The following is a 20,157-nucleotide window of genomic DNA, read 5'->3' as shown; positions in this document are numbered from 1 at the left end:
AGCTCCGATGGGGTCTCTCATATTGACATAACATGTATAAAGATAGAGACTGATTTCATAAGCCCCTGAACAGATGGAGTCAGATCACTTGATTTAAATTACGCTGAAAGGACATTTCGAAAAACTCAATAACAAAAAAATCCTGCCTATTGCACCTTTAAATCCAATAACATGTGCACATTCAATGCCGGTGCAGTAATTTGCATTGAGAACATTCTTGTCTTACTGCTCTGTAAGTAAAACCGTTTACAGCCAACTATTAAAATAACGCTGACTGAGAAAATGACAATACAAGCTGTATTTGAAAGCCCAGTCTTTCTTCTCCTTCCTCCTGTATTTCCTCCTTCTCTCCCTCCTCCTCCTCCTCCACCTGTGTGTCTTCTGGTTCACTGGGTGGGGAGATCGACATTCCAAGCATGCATATAACGCATCTCTCTCTCTCACACACTCACACACACACACACTGAGATACACTCACACAAACATGCCCCCCTCCCACATTCCACACCAATCCTCAGCCGTGACTAAGTCCATTTGTTCAGCTCAGGTCGCTGTCTCTTCTTAGACTACCGTGTGTGTTTGTACTTGCATTTGCTGTCTCTTCAGGACCCTTTTTTTGGCATAAACACTGACCTTGTCAGGACCACTTGTCCCTGTGGAGACCAAAACCTGGTCATACCAATCTGTTTGGGCAGAGTCGTGAGAAAAACAGTTGCTCAAACCTGCGTGTTTGTGTTCCAGGTATTACCTCATGTTGTGGGGACCTAGATCACAGTCATATTACGGGGACTTGTCTTCCTTATGGGGACAAAAAGCCCCCCCACAATGAGTAAATTATTACATTACATTAGGCCGGTAGTAGGAAATGAATGTTAGTCAATGTAATGTCCTCTGAAGTCATGGAAACCAGTGTTTGTGTGTGTGTGGGGAGACTTTACACGCTTATCTCCTTTTGTTGACTGACGAGACAAAAAGGAAAGACAGAAAAAAACGACTTGAGAATGAAGACGCAACAATGCTGAGTGACTTCAAACGTGTGGAGTTAAACCTTTGAGAGGGAAGTCGTGTTTTCGCTCACATACACCTTGCACTGAACCTTCTTTTTTTCAAATTTGCAGCATACCGTACTGTATGCACACAAATAAATAATGGTGGCGTCGACGCCCTGACCTTACTTTTGTTGGCACCATGTACAACACGTGGATAGAAGAGGACGATCCTGCAGTGACGTCCCCCAATTTAGTATACAACCAAGTGCCTATTGGATGGAACTGGCTGTCAATCACACAGGGTCCAAGCTCCAAATACAAGCTCTATGTGGGACCTCCATATTTCACAAAATGGATATCACGCTCAATCTTTTGATGTCCCTCATTTCAAAAACTGCGTTTAAAAACATCCTCGCGTTTAAATGTCTCGTCAGTCTCTTTGTCAGGTGGCCGTACCTGCTGGATTGGTTGGTTTTTGGAAAGGAACAAAACTCGCTGCGCACAATCGACGTAGAGTCAACAAACAGCGACGACGTGGTACGGTGACACTCGTCAAGGGCCAGTTCAGAGCATAAAAGCTCTCTATTCATGCGTACGTACAGGAAGCCAGAGAACTCGCCGATTCCTTCTACAGTAAATATGTATAATATGTGTGTCACTGTAGATTAGATGGAGATAGTTGAGAACAGCGCCTATGAAGTGTTGATTGAAACGACACGCACGCACGCACGCACGCACGCACGCACGCACGCACGCACGCACGCACGCACGCACACACACACACACACCAGCTGAAACCAATCATTCACCATGTCATTTGTAGCTGTCAGTATGGACAAATCTCTGCCTCCGTCTGCCTCCCTCGTGTTTCCTTCAGCTTGTTTTTCTGCATGGATGCGAGTGCTATGTGTGTAAATTGCAATCAAAATATTGTTCTGGGTAGATTTCGTTGCCACTTCATCAGCCAAAGCTGTGACTGTTTGCTGAAATAAAGTGAAAAAAAAACGGCTACTTCTCCCGAGCACCAAAATCATATTTCATATTCATTTGTTTAACAGTGTTAAATAAACTAGTGATTAATAAGTGTTAAAACATGTTTGACAACTAAATACATTAGCCAGAGTAAACAAGACATTTTTTTTTCTCTCTCTCTCCTCATACCTCAACCTCACCACAACTAATCCACTAGGGTTAAAGCTGAACACCTCAACTCTAAACCCACCACAACACCACTGATCTGGGAGCTTTGCCTTCCACCCCACCCTCCTTATTTTCCACCGTGTCCCACTGCCTTCCCCTAAAGCTCCGCCAACACAACACTTAAATCCCACAAAGCAGCCATAAGTACCTTTGTTAATTACACGTGGAAGAAAAAGGCCATTGTGTCCTGGTGTGATAACAGTGCCAGCACAACAGAGGGATTACCTCCAGCTAATATATATATATATATATATATATACACTGAGCTGACCAGTGTGACGAAGGGCCGCGTAGTGGGGAATCATTAACACGGCTAACTGGTTTGCAGGCCTTTTAGCTATACGCAAGTTTCTGTGTTGTTACTGGCAGGGGATTATTGTCCTCGGTTTATTTGACTGCAGCTGTAGCCACTATCTGGAGATACTTTGTTTGAGTTACGTTTTTTTTTTTCTACTTCTCCCTGTTACTTTGAGGAAAAATGCAAGAAATGCCAGTCATGCCATTCTCTGCTGCTTTTCAAATTATTAACAATAATCTTGTCTACTTTGGCTGCATGTGAAAAGGCCTGAAAGACTTGTATCAAACCGTGTCAGCACACACTGTCTCTCTGAGATAAACTCTCAAAACCTACTTACATTTCCCTGTTCTCAAACTCAAAAAGAGTTAAAGCGGAACTAGACCGGAAGTTCCTATTATCGCTGTTTTTTTTGGTGTGTATCTGCGTCATTACCTTGTTTATGAAGCCTGACGGTTCGAAACAAACAGTTCAGCCATTGCTGAGAAAGTTGTGTTTTATTGTAATCTCGGGGCTCAACGAGATCACTGAAAATCCCGTTAATGTTACGTAAGCAGCGGTTCTCCTGAACAACCGATCGTCCTGCTCCGGGCGGTAGTCCGGGCACATCCGGTTGCGTACATTGAACCGCAGAAGAAGAATAACGTCCGTTGTGGAGGTGTTTCACGAGCAACAGTGTCTTCTGACTCTGGGTCTGACTCTGGTTTAAAGTCATAAAGGGACTGCGGCGGGGAGTCGTGACAAAGCTATTTTTAAACACTGTTAAAACAATGTTTTGATAATGAGTAGCAATGCATCCACCGCTCCAGAGGGGGCGCTGCGCTTCTGAGAGCTGACGTGATAGATTACGTCACTTCCAGATACCTGGCCAATCACAACACAGGTGGGAAGGCTCTACGCTGGCTGGCCAATCACAACACACTCTGTCTTCTCGGGCGAGATTTATGGCTAAAAATAGCTCGACTGACAAGCGCTTCGAAAAGGACAGATTTCAATCGGCTCGTTTACATCAACTAGGAGGATTTTGACCATAAAAACAACTTAATATATGTAAGTATATTAAGTTAGTATATGTAAGACCTCCATAACTCACATATATGTGCAACAGGACCACTCTATGTGACCTTTAAAGGACCACTCTAATGCCAAACATTATATATATATATATATATAAATACTTTTGTATAAGTGTATAATCCATTCTATCCAGGGCCGGCCCAATCCTCCATGGGGCCCCAAGCAAAATTTGATTTTGGGGCCCTCTGTTACTGCCAATAATAATGATTATTAATCATTCACACACCTACTATACTAAAGCTATTCTACTTATTCTACTCTGTAATGTATACAAATACACTTGTAAAACGAAATTTGAGAACTTTTTGTTGCATGGAAGCAGACACCAGATTTGCAAATTTACAGAAAAATCTTTCAATTAATATTTGGCAAAATCAGCAACTCCCCCTACTGGCGACACAGAATCAATACATAAAACCATCCATCCATCCATTATCTACCGCTTTTTCCTCCACCAGAGGGTCGCGGGGGGTGCTGTGCCTATCTCAGCAGACATTGGGCGATAGGCGGGGTACGCCCTGGACAGTTCGTACATAAAACCAAACGGTTTATAAATAAGGTCTGTAAATCTAAAAATGTGCACAATCTTCGGGGGGGATTCAAAATACACTCCTGTAATACAGATTTAGAAGATGATTTGACTTTCATCTGTAAAAAACACAGCATTAAATAAAATAAACAAATACATATCATATTTGTAATAACAAATAAAATATAAAGTTAAATAATCACATCTGACAACTATGTAAAAACTGTGAAAAAGCTTTGGTAAAAATGGGGAGAAAAAGTCTAAATAAACTACAGAAATCCAAACTTTTTAAAACATTTTTAGTTAATTGCTCTTGGGGGCCCTCTAGTGGTCACGGGGCGCTAAGCAGCAGCATAGTTTGCTTAAGCCTTGGGCCGGCCCTGATTTAATCTAAAAACTCGTTAGAATAACATTTTTTAATGTACTTCAGGCCTTGCTTTGAGTGGAAGAGTTGCAATCTGCAGTCTCACCATTAGATGTCAGTATTTCTTACACACTGTGCCTTTAAAGGGCAAAAGTGCAATTTTGAAGCTCGATTTCATAGTTTGAAATGATTTAAAACTGTAGGTTTGTTAAATGTAATTAGATTTATGGGCCAAATTCACTATAGGGACAGGTAAACCTTTTAGATTCAACAGCACGTTAGATCTTAATCAAAACCTACTGCCTTTACAGACGGAGTCGACGTGCTGAGAGGCAAGGTTTCGACATTTAAAGTACTTAAGAAAACATTCACCTACATCTATATAAAACTCCCCAACTACAGAATGAGCGAGAAAGTATCACCAACTTTTGAAAACAGAGGGTTTTCTTTCGTTTCCAGCACAAGTTTAGCCTCTGAGGATGCAACTTAAGACAGGAGACCACCGTGCATTGGCTGTGGCGCTGCTACCTGTGGAAACACATGCCATCACTGGTTTGGCACAGCTCGGCCTCAAATGGACCAAACCCAGGCTAATGGAAAGCCCTCCTTTATGAAAGCGGAGACTGTTGTGCACCAAACAGTTTTCCACGGTTTTTGCACATTGTTCGTCAACCAGCAGTGACACAAATGAAACTAAAATATGAAACAATTTGTGTGTTTTTAAGCATATAATGTTGCTTTTTAGTTATAAGAACACTTAATAAATAAACAGCAGATGACATAAAATGTCTATACCTTTGGCCACAGTCATATAGGCTGGTATATGATCCTGCAAGACTTTACCATCTTGCAGAACCCACCCCCACATCTCTCACACTCCTCTCACATTCCCACTGCAGTATGGATTCCACACTGACAGCTGGCACTGGGGAGAAATAGCCGTGCGTTTGTGTCTCCTCATGTGTTGTGGTTTTTCAGTTTTGTGCCATGTTTAAATTTTAGGATGTCTTTTTTTTTTCCTTTTCTTGTTGGGGGGGGGGATAACTGGTCCACAACAGTTCCTACGCCCACAGTGATGGTGAAAATAAAGCCCCCTTTGAATCAGACATTCAGTGCAGTTCCTGCCTCGGCTGAAAGGAAGGAAAGGGAAGATAAAATAAGGAAGAGGTGTGATCTTGTGTGTGAATCTTATGGTTCCAAAGCTACAATCTGATTTAAGCAAAACAAGAAGTCAACACAACAAGCACAGTGTGTCAAAGGTATACAGCAAGAGCTTACAGAAAAATATTTTCCTAAAGCTGTGTGCCTTAACATCCTGCCCCTGATCAGCCTTCACTTCCTGGGGTTCAAGGTCATCTGGGTGTCTTATAAACACACTGTCAATAACACATCAATTACATTTGAGAGTGAGGTCCCAGTGGCATTATTTTGGGTTCTCGTGTCTGTCGTTATCCTCACTGCCAATCAGTGCGTTTACGTGGCCAAGGGGAAAGAAATTGGGCTTGTAATCCTGGAACGGGGCAAGGGCTGGGGTGCCCCCTGAGCAAGGCACCCAATCCCCCATTGGCCACAGCTTCTGCGCCCAGATTGTGTGTTCTCTACTGATGTTTGGAGGTCAAATTCACTATCGCTAAATGGTGAGAGTGCAAAAAATGACTAATTATATGACATATTTTGACTGAAGTTGCTCTAAATGGACTTTTAAAGTTGGACTGACACATCCAGGTCATGTGATAGGGGGTCAAATTAGTGCATATATATGTTCAGTCGGACTCAGGTTGCCAGCACAAAGGCGAAGTATGTCCTGTCAGCTCAAAGACGGAAATATTTACAAGATAATGGATGGTGGAAAGGACTGCCGCTCAATGTGCTAATGACAAGCTGCCAGCTGAAGTCGTTCTCTGTGACATAATAGGTCAACCGGGAGACGTCGACTACTAACAAGCTGAAAGGGGGCATTTTGCCACCTTGTGTAGCGGTGGTGGAAACACTTCATTCGGTAAATCGATTCCCCTGCCGGTGGTTCTATATTAAGGACAAGGACAATGGTCCAATTAAATGCTACAATCGTAGCAATGATGTAAATGTGCAGGTAAACACACACACACACAACTGCACAGTTGCCCTGAGTAAGTGCTGCATGAAAACCCCCCCCCCCCACCACCACCACCACTGAACAGACCCAGACAGGCTGAAGTCCAAAGAAAACAAGGGTATGCGTCTCCTGTCCCAGCGATCACCTTTCAACATCTCATTTGTAACGCCATCAGGAATAACAGCTGGAGACTGTGTGTGAGTGAGTGTGTGTGCGAGTGTGTTAAAAACCGGTTGGTAAAGGTCTGGTTGAAGGACAGACGAGAGAGAGAGGGAGAGAGAGAGCTGCAGAGACAAAGAAAGTGGCAGAGGAATTAAAATGTCAGGGAGAGAGAGATAGAGAACGACAATAGAACAGACAGATCAGAGAGAGAAGGTGTGTTGTAAAGGCAGAGAGACTGACACTCACACAGACCTCCCTGTAGACAGTTCGCACCAGCGGCGGTTGCTGGTCTTTGAAACAGGGGGAGTCTCATGTCAGGCCCAGTTATTTATACATCAATTCCGCAAAGGAACAACTAGAACAAGGAAAATGTAAAACTGAAATGCTATAAAAGTATAATATCACCAAGCGAAATCTACACAGGACTGAGGCAGAAAAGCCTCTGATGCCGTGTATGTTTCTGCAGAAGCCGAGCGTCCGCGACTGCCCACTGTTCCACTGACTCTGGGAGAAGCTGAGCTTCCCTGGAAGTGATGTTTTTGCCGTTTTGGTGCAATCAGCATCAAGCTCACTTAGATTTCAGTGGGAAAAAAAACCCTATTCTTTGCCGTCCCATAGAGAACAGTTGAAACTGTGGTTTTAATGCAGAGGCTGCTACGGGAATTAGGGATGTGAATCTTTGCCTGGCTCACGATTCGATTCTCGATTCAACCGATTCGATTCATACGATTCTCGATTCAAAAATGTATACAATGCATAGTGTCTTAAGGCAAATTATGGCATCAAAACAATACAGTTTGCATAAGATAATGTGATAATGTGATCACACAAAGGTAAACTAAATTAATTCAAAACAAATGAAAAAACTTAGACTAGCTGCCTTTTTCTCCCAGGAGTTACAAAAATAAACTGTACACAAATATCACAAACTGGTGTTTAACTTTTTTCAAAACAGAAATTTAAAAAAAATTATAATATATGTATATATATATACATATATTATTTATTTTTTTCAAAAATCGATTTTTGAAGTTTATGAATCGATTCAGAATCGTGGATGATTAGAATCGGGATTCCTATGTGAATCGATTTTTTTCCCCCACCCCTAACGGAAATACAAAAATAACGTAAGACTAAAAAAATCAGTGACACGTTCTAATCAGTGCAAGTTTAGTATTGAGATCAGCAAACTTTGGACTCTTCCAAATCCCCTGTAACCTCCAACAGAAAAACAAGTTCCTGGTTTTTTCATACTTTTTCATCGTGTTCAATCATTTCTTGTCCCTTGCATTGATTCACCAGTGTCACACACTCATCCTTTCTGGTATGCAAAGTCCGCCTTAGTGGCAGATGTTATCATTACACACTGGACATACTGTATATACACAAATAAACACATAATATAACACTGGAATTTGACAGTAAAAATCAGCGTGAAATGTAATATTAGAGTTAAAACAAAGGTTGTTATCGTGACAACATTGTAGACTGAATGTGTTTATTAGTGTCTGCTGGAACTGTGTGTGGCAATACTGAGGCTGACTGAGACACAGAGGGGAGATAAAGGAGTGAAAGCAGAGTGTGTGTGTGTGTGTGTTGTCCTGTGGGGATCCTGGTGTGTTATTGCAATCTCCTCTGGTGCAGGCATGTGCTTTCTCTGACCTATACCTCTCTCACACACATACACAAACTGTCCCTGACCCCCTCCATCCCTGATCCACTGGTCGCCCCCTTTGACCTGCTGTGCTGTAGCACTGACCAAACACACCCCCAACCCCACTGAGACCACAATACAGCACTGTGGCGCCACGACCCACACAATACTGCTCTCTGAGGGGGGAAGACGCAGATGCTGGGAAAGACGGGGCAGGAGAATAACGACAGGCAGGGACTGAAATGTAAATATCAACATCTTCATGTTCAGGATCCTGCATTTAACCCTTTTTCACTACATACATGGAACTGCTATAAATGTTTTTTTTTGGTTGTCTGCCTTGTTTCTGTGCTGGTCTCTAGACCAGGTCGTTATTGAGTCACCTGGTTAGAAAAAAAGTACAATGGTAAAGTCCAGGGACAGCAAAATGTATACAACTGGGGACAAAAGTGGTGCTGAGCAAACACTACATGGCACTTATATGAGATTATGGAAAACAGGATAAATTGAGGGCAAAAGAAATATTGACATGTTTCTAAAACCCCCTTAATAAAAATACTGTGTTTACATTCATGTTCTAACGGCCGTTTCTCTTCTTTCTGAATAACTTTTATCAATAAACAAACAACTATTTCTACGAACTCCTGCACGCGGATAAACATTTACATTCAGAGCTGTATTTATGTTGGTGAAAGTTCAGAAGTTTCACAGACGGCAATAATAATAATAATAATAATAATAATAATAATAATAACGTAATAATAAAATCAGGCTGAGAAAATATGTAGAAAATGACACATGAAGAACGTTTCCATTGAAATTAGCAGCGAGGCCAGTAGTTCAGTATTTCACACAGTCTAAACATCCTGCAGATGATTTTCCCAGTCCATACTTCGTCGCCGTATGTCGAGAGGCTTAAATCGTTTCTCCTCAGAATTTCTTTCTTTGTCTCTACATTTCACTCCAAAAAAGCCTTCTTTTGTTTCCTTATCTCCTCCACTTCTTCCCTCCTGCACCCCCCCCCCCCCCCCCTCCACAAACACACACACATCACATCTTCACATCAGCGTGTCAAAGCATCAACCCCCGCAGAGAACGTCCAGACCACCCCATTACTACCTCACCATTAGCGATGTCAAAGCAAACATTGACTTTATCTAAATGTGGGCTAATAGCCTTTAACATTAACAGGCCCTGTAAAACAAAGGTTGCAAAAGTGAGGTGTTGGGAGGGGGGGGGGGGGGGGGGCTTAACCCCTAAGGTTGCCATTCAGTTCCCTGCAAATGGGTTTACGTCAGTGTTGGTTAAATTTTTCAGGGCACAATGATTGGGTAATAATAATACGTCAAATACATATAATAAAAACCGCAGGACGAAGATCACAGAGAGGAAAGTGTCACTCAAGAGATTCACGACGGCTCGCGACTGCAAATATTTCTTCTAAAAGTCGTGTAAAACCGACTGCCTGAGACGGATAAGTTATATTTAAAGTGATTTATTGCATTGCGGGGCATTTGGACGACAGCTTCTTTTTACAGCTCCGTCATTTGGCCCCGACATTAGGATTTAACAAGAGGAACTGAAAGAGTCGTTTGGGCTCTTTGAAGCTACACTCCGTCTGCTGATCACCACGTAATCGTCAAAAAGCCCACACGTTTTCAGAGTTTTCACTTTTCTGTCATTTAAAAATGATCGTCAACAGCATTTTTAAAAAAAGGCTTAGCTGTAAAATAGTAAAGTATAGAAACCATAGTGTCATAACATATACAGGCCAGTTTTAATAAAACTAAGGCTGGCAGCCAGATGCCCATCACCACCATCAGGCCGTATAATGGTTATCAGCAGGTCAAATGGTGTTTTACGATAGTTAGCTGTGACTTAAGACGCAGTGCATGCTCACGCAACAGGAGCAGGGAGGAGGACATTTACTGATGTGAATCTATACGAGCGTGTGTCTGTTGACAATGAGGCCGAGCCTGTGTGTTTGAAGCATCTGTCTGCGGTATGCGGTCGTTTACTCAAGGGAGGAGTCGAGATGCTTTTTCCTCCTCCGTCGCCGCTCTTCACATGGAGACACGTGATGGCTTTTTTTTTTACGATAATACCGATATAACTATTATCAGCGGAGGAACACGGCTAACAGTTCAAATCCTACAGGTACATGAAGAGAAGCAACGACGACTCACACAATCCAACTAAACCAGGAAATGTCTGACGTTTCCTTGATTAATGACTTATCTCGGTTGATTTTCAAACTAAGTGACTCATTATCTCAGTGTCATTTACAGTCTGAATTACATGACACATTTAAAAGATGCCATATGTAAGAATGTGGCCAAAAACAGTTACTAAATTCAAATTCAAAATACCGAGGTCTTTTAGGTTTCGTTTTCTGACGTAACTGGCAACCCGTGGTTGCTCGGCAGCTGAGACTCTACTGACTACAATGATTGGTAGACGGCGGCAGGTGGCGCCACATGCCAAAACATGATTTCAAAACATAAACATGATTTGCAGTCTGCAAAATATTTTTTATAATGCAAATATTTTGGCTGTACTGTTGTTGTTGGTGAGTTCAGTTTGTTATATGAACATTATTCCTGAGTCTCTGTAACATATAAGAAGGATTTTATGGCCAGTTGCTTTAGATTTATTACATAATGCACCTTTAAATGCAGGAAATTTTGCTTTTAGCGACCCAGGCCCATTAATGCTCCACTCAAACAATACCTTCTTTTGTACACGTCTGACTGATGCCGTTACCATCTCTGACAAACCTAAACGTCAAAGTCTAGAGCTTCGACTGTTAGTCAAATAACTGCCTGGCAGAAAATAGAAAGAAAGAAATGGCAACGGTGGTTTTTGGTCCAAGGAAAACGCGAACATTTCCTTGAGAGTTATCTGAATATCTACGGATTCTCGACAGGTAATTACAGCCACTTAAATACATTACCTTGGTTTTGTGGAAACAAATTTTGTGTAATTTTACAGTTGACTGATATTATCCATTAGTTATGCCTATATGTCACTATTTCCATCATTTACTCTTTAAAAAAGTTCAGTTATTTATCCGTTTTCTGATGTCTTTTCCCGCCGTTCTCCCCTACATACTATTGTTAGCACTGGGATGCTAATTACGTTCCCCAGTCATGAGCGTGTGTGGGACAGGAGGTTTTTTATGGGTTCTGTGTGCGTTTGTACCACATGTGTGCGCTTTACATGTGTTAGGTCATATTTATGGGTAGCCTCTTCTCATTGTATACACGTCCGGCATCTGCGTATGTGGTTGTTTACACTTTGCACCGTCTCGCTGTTTTTATCTGCAGCGACGATGCTGCCCGTTTCTCTGCAGCGACTCCGTGCGTATGTCATATATTTGGCAGCTTGAGATGTGTTTTTTTTTTCGAAAGTATTTGTGGCTCTTTAACACTCGGTGCAACAATAAACTTCTCATCGTTGTGTCTGTTTCTCTCGCTTGCTATGGATCACGGGTGGTCTCAACAGTGAGATCACCTGGGAAACATTAAATTGTTTGGACAGGAAAAAATGCATCGAGGACTCCATGCACACAACCCACACTCATCATCTAATTTATGTCCATAGCCGTCTTTTTTTTTCCCTCAATCTGTTTCTAAAGCGAGGGGGTGGAAGACGCGTGAACTCTGCTCCAGTAACACATGATAATACATACGTCTTAAGTATCTGAAAACTGTTAATCTGCTTTTCTTTTCAGAATTTGCAAATTGCAACATCTGCTTCTGTAAAATGTGTTATCTACATTTTGAACTAATACATCACAATTTGTTTTTTTTCATGTCATGTAAGCATGTTAATCGGACTAACATTGAGCTAGTCTTAGTCGGACTAACATACCTGGATGATGCGATTCATAGTCTGATTACTCCTGCATGTAAACACTCTTAGAAATAAAAGTGCTAATTAGAACCATATAAGGTTCTTCGGCTTGTCCTCATAGGAGAACCCTTTTTGGCTCCAGGTAGAACCTTTTTATAAATGTTCCACCTGGAACCCTTTTGCAGGGTTCCACCAAGAACCCTTTTAGAACCCTTTATTCAGAAAGGGGTTTTAAAGGGTTCTCTGGATCAAAATGGTTCTTACTGGAACCATTAGTGTTACCAAGAAACCTTAAAAAACCTCAGCCCTTGTAGAAGGACCCTTTTGGAACCCTTATTTCTAAGAGTGTACGCTTAGTCGGACTGGGGTCGGACTTGGTGTTTCCTCCTCGGGCTTTGACCAGGAAGTAGACGGAGACGAACTATAAATGACGGCGGCGTCTTTGTCCGGACAACGCAGGAACCGCAAGAGACATGCTCAAACTGATTTGTAGGTACGAAACATACAGATCTAAAAAAAGGTAAACAGGAAACTGATTCAATGCGCACTAGCTTATAGAGAGATACAGCGCCAACTATGGAGGTGGAGTCAGACGTACGCGGCCAATAAATTGATTATCTTGGACTACGGGCATAGCTCTATTAAACTGTGCATCTAAGCTTGAGATTTGAAAAAGATCTCTGGCAGACTGTCCGCAATGTTAATTGCAAGTAATCAAATCAGAGTTGTGCATCCAGACACATAATCATCTCATCTGCATGGGTTGCTTTTGGTAACAATGTAGACAAACCTATGAGTAACATTTCACAGGGGGTTTATTGGCAGACATTGAACACATTACTTTAACTTATAAGTATGTTTGTATAAAACTTTAATCACAAGCTAAAGTGAACAATCTGCAATAACTCCAGGCAGCGTAGACCAAGTTATAAACTTAAAATCTCTATCTATGGAACCTTGAACAGCTGAAAGACTACTCAGAATGTTTGTTGACTACAACATCCTTTCCGGAAGGCAAAGGCCATCAAGGTTTCATGACACTCTTGGGAATGACAGGGGTGAGTGGAGTCGTCTTCTATTTGTTCTACTCTTAAGCACTGGACCTCTGAATGATGCCAAAGATAACATGCACATCCAATTTGAACCTTCAAAACCAATTCTGTAATATTCTCTTCCTGGTTGTAGTTTTTTTGCATAACATAAACTGTTAATGCTTTAATTTCAGTTGATAGGAAAACAAAAAAAAGGGAAAAGTAAATGACTAATATGTCAAAGTTTATCATCCATACTTGAAACTCGTTGTGCAGCAGGAAGCTCAGAATGTACTGGCCTTCAATACCAGTCTGTGACCCAAGAGACTGTTCAACCAACAGGGGAGAATGCTAATCTCTCAGCTGCTCAGTCTCATGCTCAACTACACACACACACAGGGACACACACACACACACACACAGTGTGGCCCAGACACCAGTTCAAATAGTGCGGTTGTGTAAGCCTCTGGAGAGCACTTTCTGTGACATCTGCTGTAATAAAGGCATAAATGTTGCATCTTTATCTGGTTGTGTCTGATCACCGTGGCTTATCGCTGTCTTTGTTTTCGTTTGTCATGTCTGCGCCCTGTTGTTTTTTTCCCTTTCCCAAATGTTTTGTTTCCCCCTTCATCTGTATCTGCATATCTTACACACTCTTCCGACTCACTTTCTCCTCTTTATCTCCGCGCCTTGCAGCGATCCAGCAAAGCCCTCGAGTCGTTCCAGCGCTCCCCGCTTGCACCGGGGGCCAATCAGCACGAACAGTGGAAAACATACTTCGGTGCCATCTGAACGCTCAACTCCAAGGACACCCGGGGAAATGAAACTTCCAGTAACAATCATTAAAACCGTTTGGCTTTTCACGGTGTCCAATAATTCATCACAGTGCTGTGCTGCTGCCATTTCACGCTGTACTTTGGAGTAAAATTAGAGCACAATGTGAATGTACTGTTAGAAATAACTTCCTGGAGTTACACACAGTAGCTGCCTCACTTTTTACTCTAACAGAAGGTTTTGCAGAAAGGCGACGACTACAGCCAAGTTCATTTTACAGCTTTAAATATACTCGTGTCCCTTGATACGTCTAACATTTATTGCCCCCTCCAGCATATGTATATTTATCTCAGACATTTCACTAATCATCAAGTGCCTCATAAAAAAATATTTTATGCATCTTCTCTTATTAAGAAGTGGAGTCAGGAAGAAGACGTTTCTTCACGATCATTTGTCTGGAAAAACAAAAACGCCTTATGGCTTTGGGAGGTAAATGCAACATGGACTGATAACTCGTGGTTGTATACGATATCAGTATCATATGGATGTCTTATTATAATGATATTTATTCTACTAACTGTCCCATTTTTGATGTAATCAAGTACAGAACAGAGACTTAAAGACTTCAAGACTGTCCCTACCATCTTAAGATGGATTTTTGGCGATCATTAATGGGTTTCATATGCTTTTTTGACTTCATCTACAGGCATAAGCAGTAAACTTATGGTATGTTTGTTCCTTAATACATATATATTGTCCAGGTGCCAGTCAACAAAGATTGCAAATACACTGCTCAGCGGCTAAGTAGTGCTAAGTAGAACCATATAAGGTTCTTCGGCTTGCCCTCATAGGAGAACCCTTTTTGGCTCCAGGTTCAACTTTTTTTATATAAAGGTTCCACTTGGAACCCTTTTGGAGGGTTCCACCAAGAACCCCTTTAAACGCTTTTATTCAGGAAAGGGGTTTTAAAGGGTTCTCTGTATCAAAACGGTTCTTACTGGAACCATTAGTGTTACCGAAAACCCTTGAAAAACCCTTTCCCGAAGAAGCTAATGGTTCCAGGTAGAACCTCGGCCCTTGTAGAAGGACCCTTTTGGAACCCTTATTTCTAAGAGTGTTAGACCTCTGTGGCAACTCCCACTCCAGGTTAAGGTTACACATTTTGAACTGTGAGCTTCCTAAAGTAGCTCTGCATTGGTGAATTCGATTTTTCAGAAGATCTACGGTGCAATTTGTGTCATTTTATGCAACGTTTTGAAAGTGTGAGTCCATGAGAAGCCTGCATGTGGAGGAGAATTAAACTAGCAACAGTTAAAGTTAAGTGTGGCCTTCAGGAAGAACTTCTACATCTTCTATGTATCTTCATGCCCACTTTCTCACATCTTCTTCAACACCATATTCCCCACATACGTTCATTATAATCCCAATCTTCTAAATTCCAGTAACTCCTCTTTCTTTTCCTCTCTTCTACCTTCTGTCTCTCTTTGCTGCCTGCCCCCGTTCAGTTGACAGACTGCAGGCGGTGAGGAGGGGTGGGGGGGGGGGCAGGGAGGAAATGCTGTGGCATTGCACAGCAAACTTCCCTAATAGGCTAATCTAATCTCATCTCTTTGCGGTCTATGACCCTGTGTTTACTTTCAGCCCCGTGTCTGCACACAGGCCTCGGCCTCGCCTCGCTGAATGCAGCTTTGTTTCCCGCTGAAAAACCCATCATCGGTGTGATCTTGGGAACGGACACCAACAACTCTGTGACCAGCCGGGGCTGAGGAACATTCTCGGTCCACGTGGAGCTTCTGTAGCTGCTGAGTTGGCACTGCTGTGTCCAGTCGTGACGGTCCTGCTCTGGAGCTTATCACCCTCTCCTTGAGGTGGCATTTAAAAATACTCACTGATACTGAACGGAAAACCAACCGACAACCCGCAAAGTCAGCATATTTGCAGAATAAACTCTCAGGTAGGATCAGAGTGACCTGACGGCAACTGAATAAACAACTGCTAAGCCCAAGCATTCCCCTGCTTACTCTTCTATGCACGTCTTGCTCCTGATTGGACCAAGTGTTGTGGGATTAGGGCTGCAAAGATTAACTGATTAATCTCTGTGACAATAAACTGAGTATCTCTGGTTTGGACCGAGGTCGGGGGAAACACAGAGGGGGGGGACCAATATTCGGGAATATAATTGTGGGATACTCGAGAGTCATTCAACCAAAACACTATATAGCTGTCAGACTACAGAGATGTTTAAAATGAATTTATTGAACTATTCCACCGACAGCAGCTTAACAGGAAGTTCACCCAAGGACAAGTATGTGCGGATATTGCAAAACCTATGAAAATACGCGCTGACAAAGATGTTTACAAGGCACATAGTTTTTTTTTTTTTTTTTTTTTAAAGCTCGTTATTATAGTGCCTGACAAAACTTGTCGAAAAGGACAAAGAAAGAAGCGGGGGTACGCACGTCCCCCATTGTCTTCATCATGCTCTTGGCTTCAGACAAAGACAGCCAGAGCGTTCAGACCGCAATGTCTCATAACCACAAGTATAAAAAAAGAAAGAGAGAGAGAGAGAGAAAGAAAGAAAGAAAAAGAAGCCCTCCTGGGGCTGGAACAGCAGCGTGTCAGCAACATCTCAACGATCCAACAACAGAACATGACACTGCAATAAATTACTCCCGTGTCAAATAAATCTGCGGAACACTACTTGGGATACAGATACAGCCCATCGTGTTGCCAGTGAGACCATTGTGACCAAGAGTCTGTTTTGAAATGAGAGCTTTTTGTACTCACCCCTCACAGCCGTGGACACCAGGACCATCTCCAGCAGCAGCAGACACAACCACAGGATCTCCATTTTTGGTTTAGTTCTCACAGATAAAAAAGAACTGTGATGATCGGGGGCTTATTTGACCTGCAAGACATGTGAACGAGGAAAAGTTACACATATTGAAAGATAACTGCGGGAATACAGGAACTACAGTGATTATGTGTGTGTTTGATGACGCGCGATTTAAATGGTTGCATTATCTACTATCAGATCAAATTTAAAGGTGCATTATGTAATAAATCTAAAGCAAATGGCCATAAAATCCTCCTAATATGTCACAGAGACTCAGGAATAATGTTCATGTAACAAACTGAACTCACCAACAACAACAGTACAAACAAAATATTTGCATTAAAACATTTTGTTTGCAGACTATGTAAACAAGTGTTTGTTTTGAAATCATGTTTTCGCATGTGGCGCCACCTACCGCCGTATACCAATCATTGCAGTCAGTAGAGCCTCAGCTGCCGAGCATCCACGGGTTGCCAGTTACGTCAAAAAACGAAAACCTAAAAGACCTCGGTATTTTGAATTTGAATGTAGTAACCGTTTTTGGCCACATTCTTACATATGGCACCTTTAAAAATAAAATAAACACCCTACACATTCATTACTTCATGTGACAGAGAACTTTTGATAAAATAGCTGCTAGCGCAATGGAATTAAAAACATTTGATCTTATTATGGGCTGTCATAGGTTTGACTACTTTTATAACATTTCTGAGGGGAAAAAAAGCAGCTTTTAGGTAGAGGAAAATGTAGAAGGTGGGAGGTTAAAAGCACTTTCTTCCAAAAATGATAAATCCTAATCTACTTTTGCTGGATATTTTTCTTGAATTCTACAGGAGAAAAAAAAAAGAATCACTGCTGGGACACCAGAATAAATCTGTCCAAGTTTGAGTCAAACTATTTTCCTTACAGATTTATTCTGTCCACCTGTCCGTGTCTCTTCTTACAGTGGATTTAATCTTTTTACGCCGCATAAATTCTTTCCCACAAACCTTTTACGAGATCTCGTTTCAGTTCGACTTCACGTGCGGCGAAAAGAAATAGTCAACCTCTCACAGAAACTGGCATCACAAAGCACGGGGTAAGTGATTGGTGACAATCAAGAGGAGAATCTATAAACCTTTCTTTTAAGACAATTCCAGGTGTTGCCATGGTGATAGATAGGTAAAAGATAAAGGTGTATATAAGTGGACATCCAAAAAAGTAACTTAAAGTAGTGAACAACCTGCCAAGTTTATATTTAAATCTCCTTCATGAGACATGAGATTAATATCGGTGCTTGTAATAAAGTAAACCTATGTAACTTCTTATGAAACAATATGACACTTGATTGATAAAGTTTGTCCATCAGCAAAGTGAAAAGTTTAAATTCAACATATTATTAAGGAAACCAGTGGAATTAAAGGACTCATGTGAAGAGCATGATGTAGTAATAAAATCAAACTTAAAGTAAGTGTAAGATTAGCTTAAAGTCTGTAATTGTAGTCAAACTTACAGTGAGATTAATGAAGTTCAACCTTATGTCGATTAAATGAATCAGGATTACTTCAGATGAATAAAGTTAAACTTAGTGTGAGATTAAGGGAGATTTAAGGTAAGCCGAATGAAAACAGACTTTAAGGTAAGACACATTAAATCAAAGTTATAGTTAGATTATTGAAGTTAAACTTTATGTAGATAAAAAAAGAAGAAAATCAGGATTACTTAAAATGAAGAAAGTTAGACTTAGTGTGAGATTAAGGTAGATTTAGTAAGTAAGACGAATAAAAACACACTTACTGTGAGGTAAATACAGTCAGATTTGATTACTATGAGATTATTAGAATTAGAGTATTGTTATAGTCTTAATGTAAAATGTAAGATCCTGTAAGATTAGGTGAGGTAAGACTCACTGTAATAAAGTTAGACTAAGTGTAAGATTAAGTTAGATTTGAGGTAAGATTAATACAATCAGACTTACTTAAAGATAATACAGATTATTCTGTTAAGATTATTAGATTTAGATAAAGAGTTATTGGTGGATTAATAAAGTCAGACTCACCGTAAAACTAATAAACTCATATTTACTTCAAGATTAAAACATTCAGACTTCATTTAAAGTGTATACATCTAGATCTATTGTCAGAATAATGAAGTTGTACTTGTTGCAACAAAGTCAGACTTACTATAAGATTATTACAGTTAGAATAAAGTGTCAGATTAATGGAGTTAGACTTACTTTAAGATGATTAAAGTTAGAATAAAGTGTCAAATTAATGGAGTTAGACTTACTTTAAGATGATTAAAGTTAGAATAAAGTGGCAGATTAATGGAGTTAGACTTACTTTAAGATGATTAAAGTTAGAATAAAGTGTCAAATTAATGGAGTTAGACTTACTTTAAGATGATTAAAGTTAGAATAAAGTGTCAGATTAATGGAGTTAGACTTACTTTAAGATGATTAAAGTTAGAATAAAGTGTCAAATTAATGGAGTTAGACTTACTTTAAGATGATTAAAGTTAGAATAAAGTGGCAGATTAATGGAGTTAGACTTTAAGATTATTAAAGTTAGATGAAGTGTCAGGTTAGTGGCGTCAGACTTACTTTAAGAGTATTTTAAGCAGACTTTGTGTGAGATTAGCAAACATAATGTGAGATTATTGAAGTCAGACTTACAGCTGTGATGACAGATCCTCCAGTTATCGTTGAGCCAGTGGTGTCCTGCACGTTAACGTGCCGTTATCCCGGACTAACTTTATCCTCCTCTCTCTCTCTCTCTCAGCTTCTTAATTACAGCAGCGCGAGGAGATGTGAGGAGATGTCACTGCAGCGCGAGCGTGTAGTGAAATAATGATGTAAAAAAAAAAAAGCCTTTAAAATGCTGACAATAAGTCACCGCGAGCGATAAATAACAGAGAAGAAAAAGGTAAAAACACACAGTTTATGTAGACTGAGGTCAAACACGTGAGAAGTACAAGACGTATGTAGTATTTCTGAATGACAGACTGCGTGTAAAGCAGGAACTGCAGCGGGAAACAGAGAAAAAGGAGAAAAGAAAATAGTAAATAATAAGAAAAAAATAATGAAAAGTGCTTCTTCTCCTCTCGTCAGTTGACGTAACTTCGGGTAATTAGCGTAAAAAAGCCGAGCAACCGCGTCCACTTTGCCTCTGGCAGCCGCTTCACGGTCCAAACTTCAGCCGCAGGCGAGAAAACAAAGTGCGTGGACGGACCTGCCCAGCGGCTCAACTTTCAACCAATCAGAGCGCGGGCCAATCAGAGCGCGGGCCAATCAGAGAGCAGCACTGTGCTGGACAAAT

General features: G+C 41.0%; 1 protein-coding gene across 1 annotated transcript in view; it reads right to left on the bottom strand.

Annotated features, from left to right (window-relative positions):
- fgfrl1a (fibroblast growth factor receptor like 1a) overlaps window positions 1-19,933 on the bottom strand; it is a gene marked incomplete at its 3' end in the record, with an annotated part of 87,950 nt that extends 68,017 nt beyond the window's left edge. Inside the window, exons 1-2 of the mRNA XM_083891794.1 lie at window positions 19,515-19,933; window positions 16,813-16,933 (exon numbers count right to left, since the gene is read on the bottom strand). Coding sequence (XP_083747920.1) covers window positions 16,813-16,876 — 64 coding nt within the window. The 5' untranslated portion in view covers window positions 16,877-16,933; window positions 19,515-19,933. The remainder of the gene's footprint in view (window positions 1-16,812; window positions 16,934-19,514) is intronic.
- Window positions 19,934-20,157: the final 224 nt, after the last annotated feature.

The sequence above is a fragment of the Microchirus variegatus genome (assembly GCF_963457635.1).
Source record: "Microchirus variegatus genome assembly, chromosome: 6".
Taxonomy (NCBI): domain Eukaryota; kingdom Metazoa; phylum Chordata; class Actinopteri; order Pleuronectiformes; family Soleidae; genus Microchirus; species Microchirus variegatus.
This window is presented reverse-complemented; position numbering and strand designations above follow the sequence as displayed.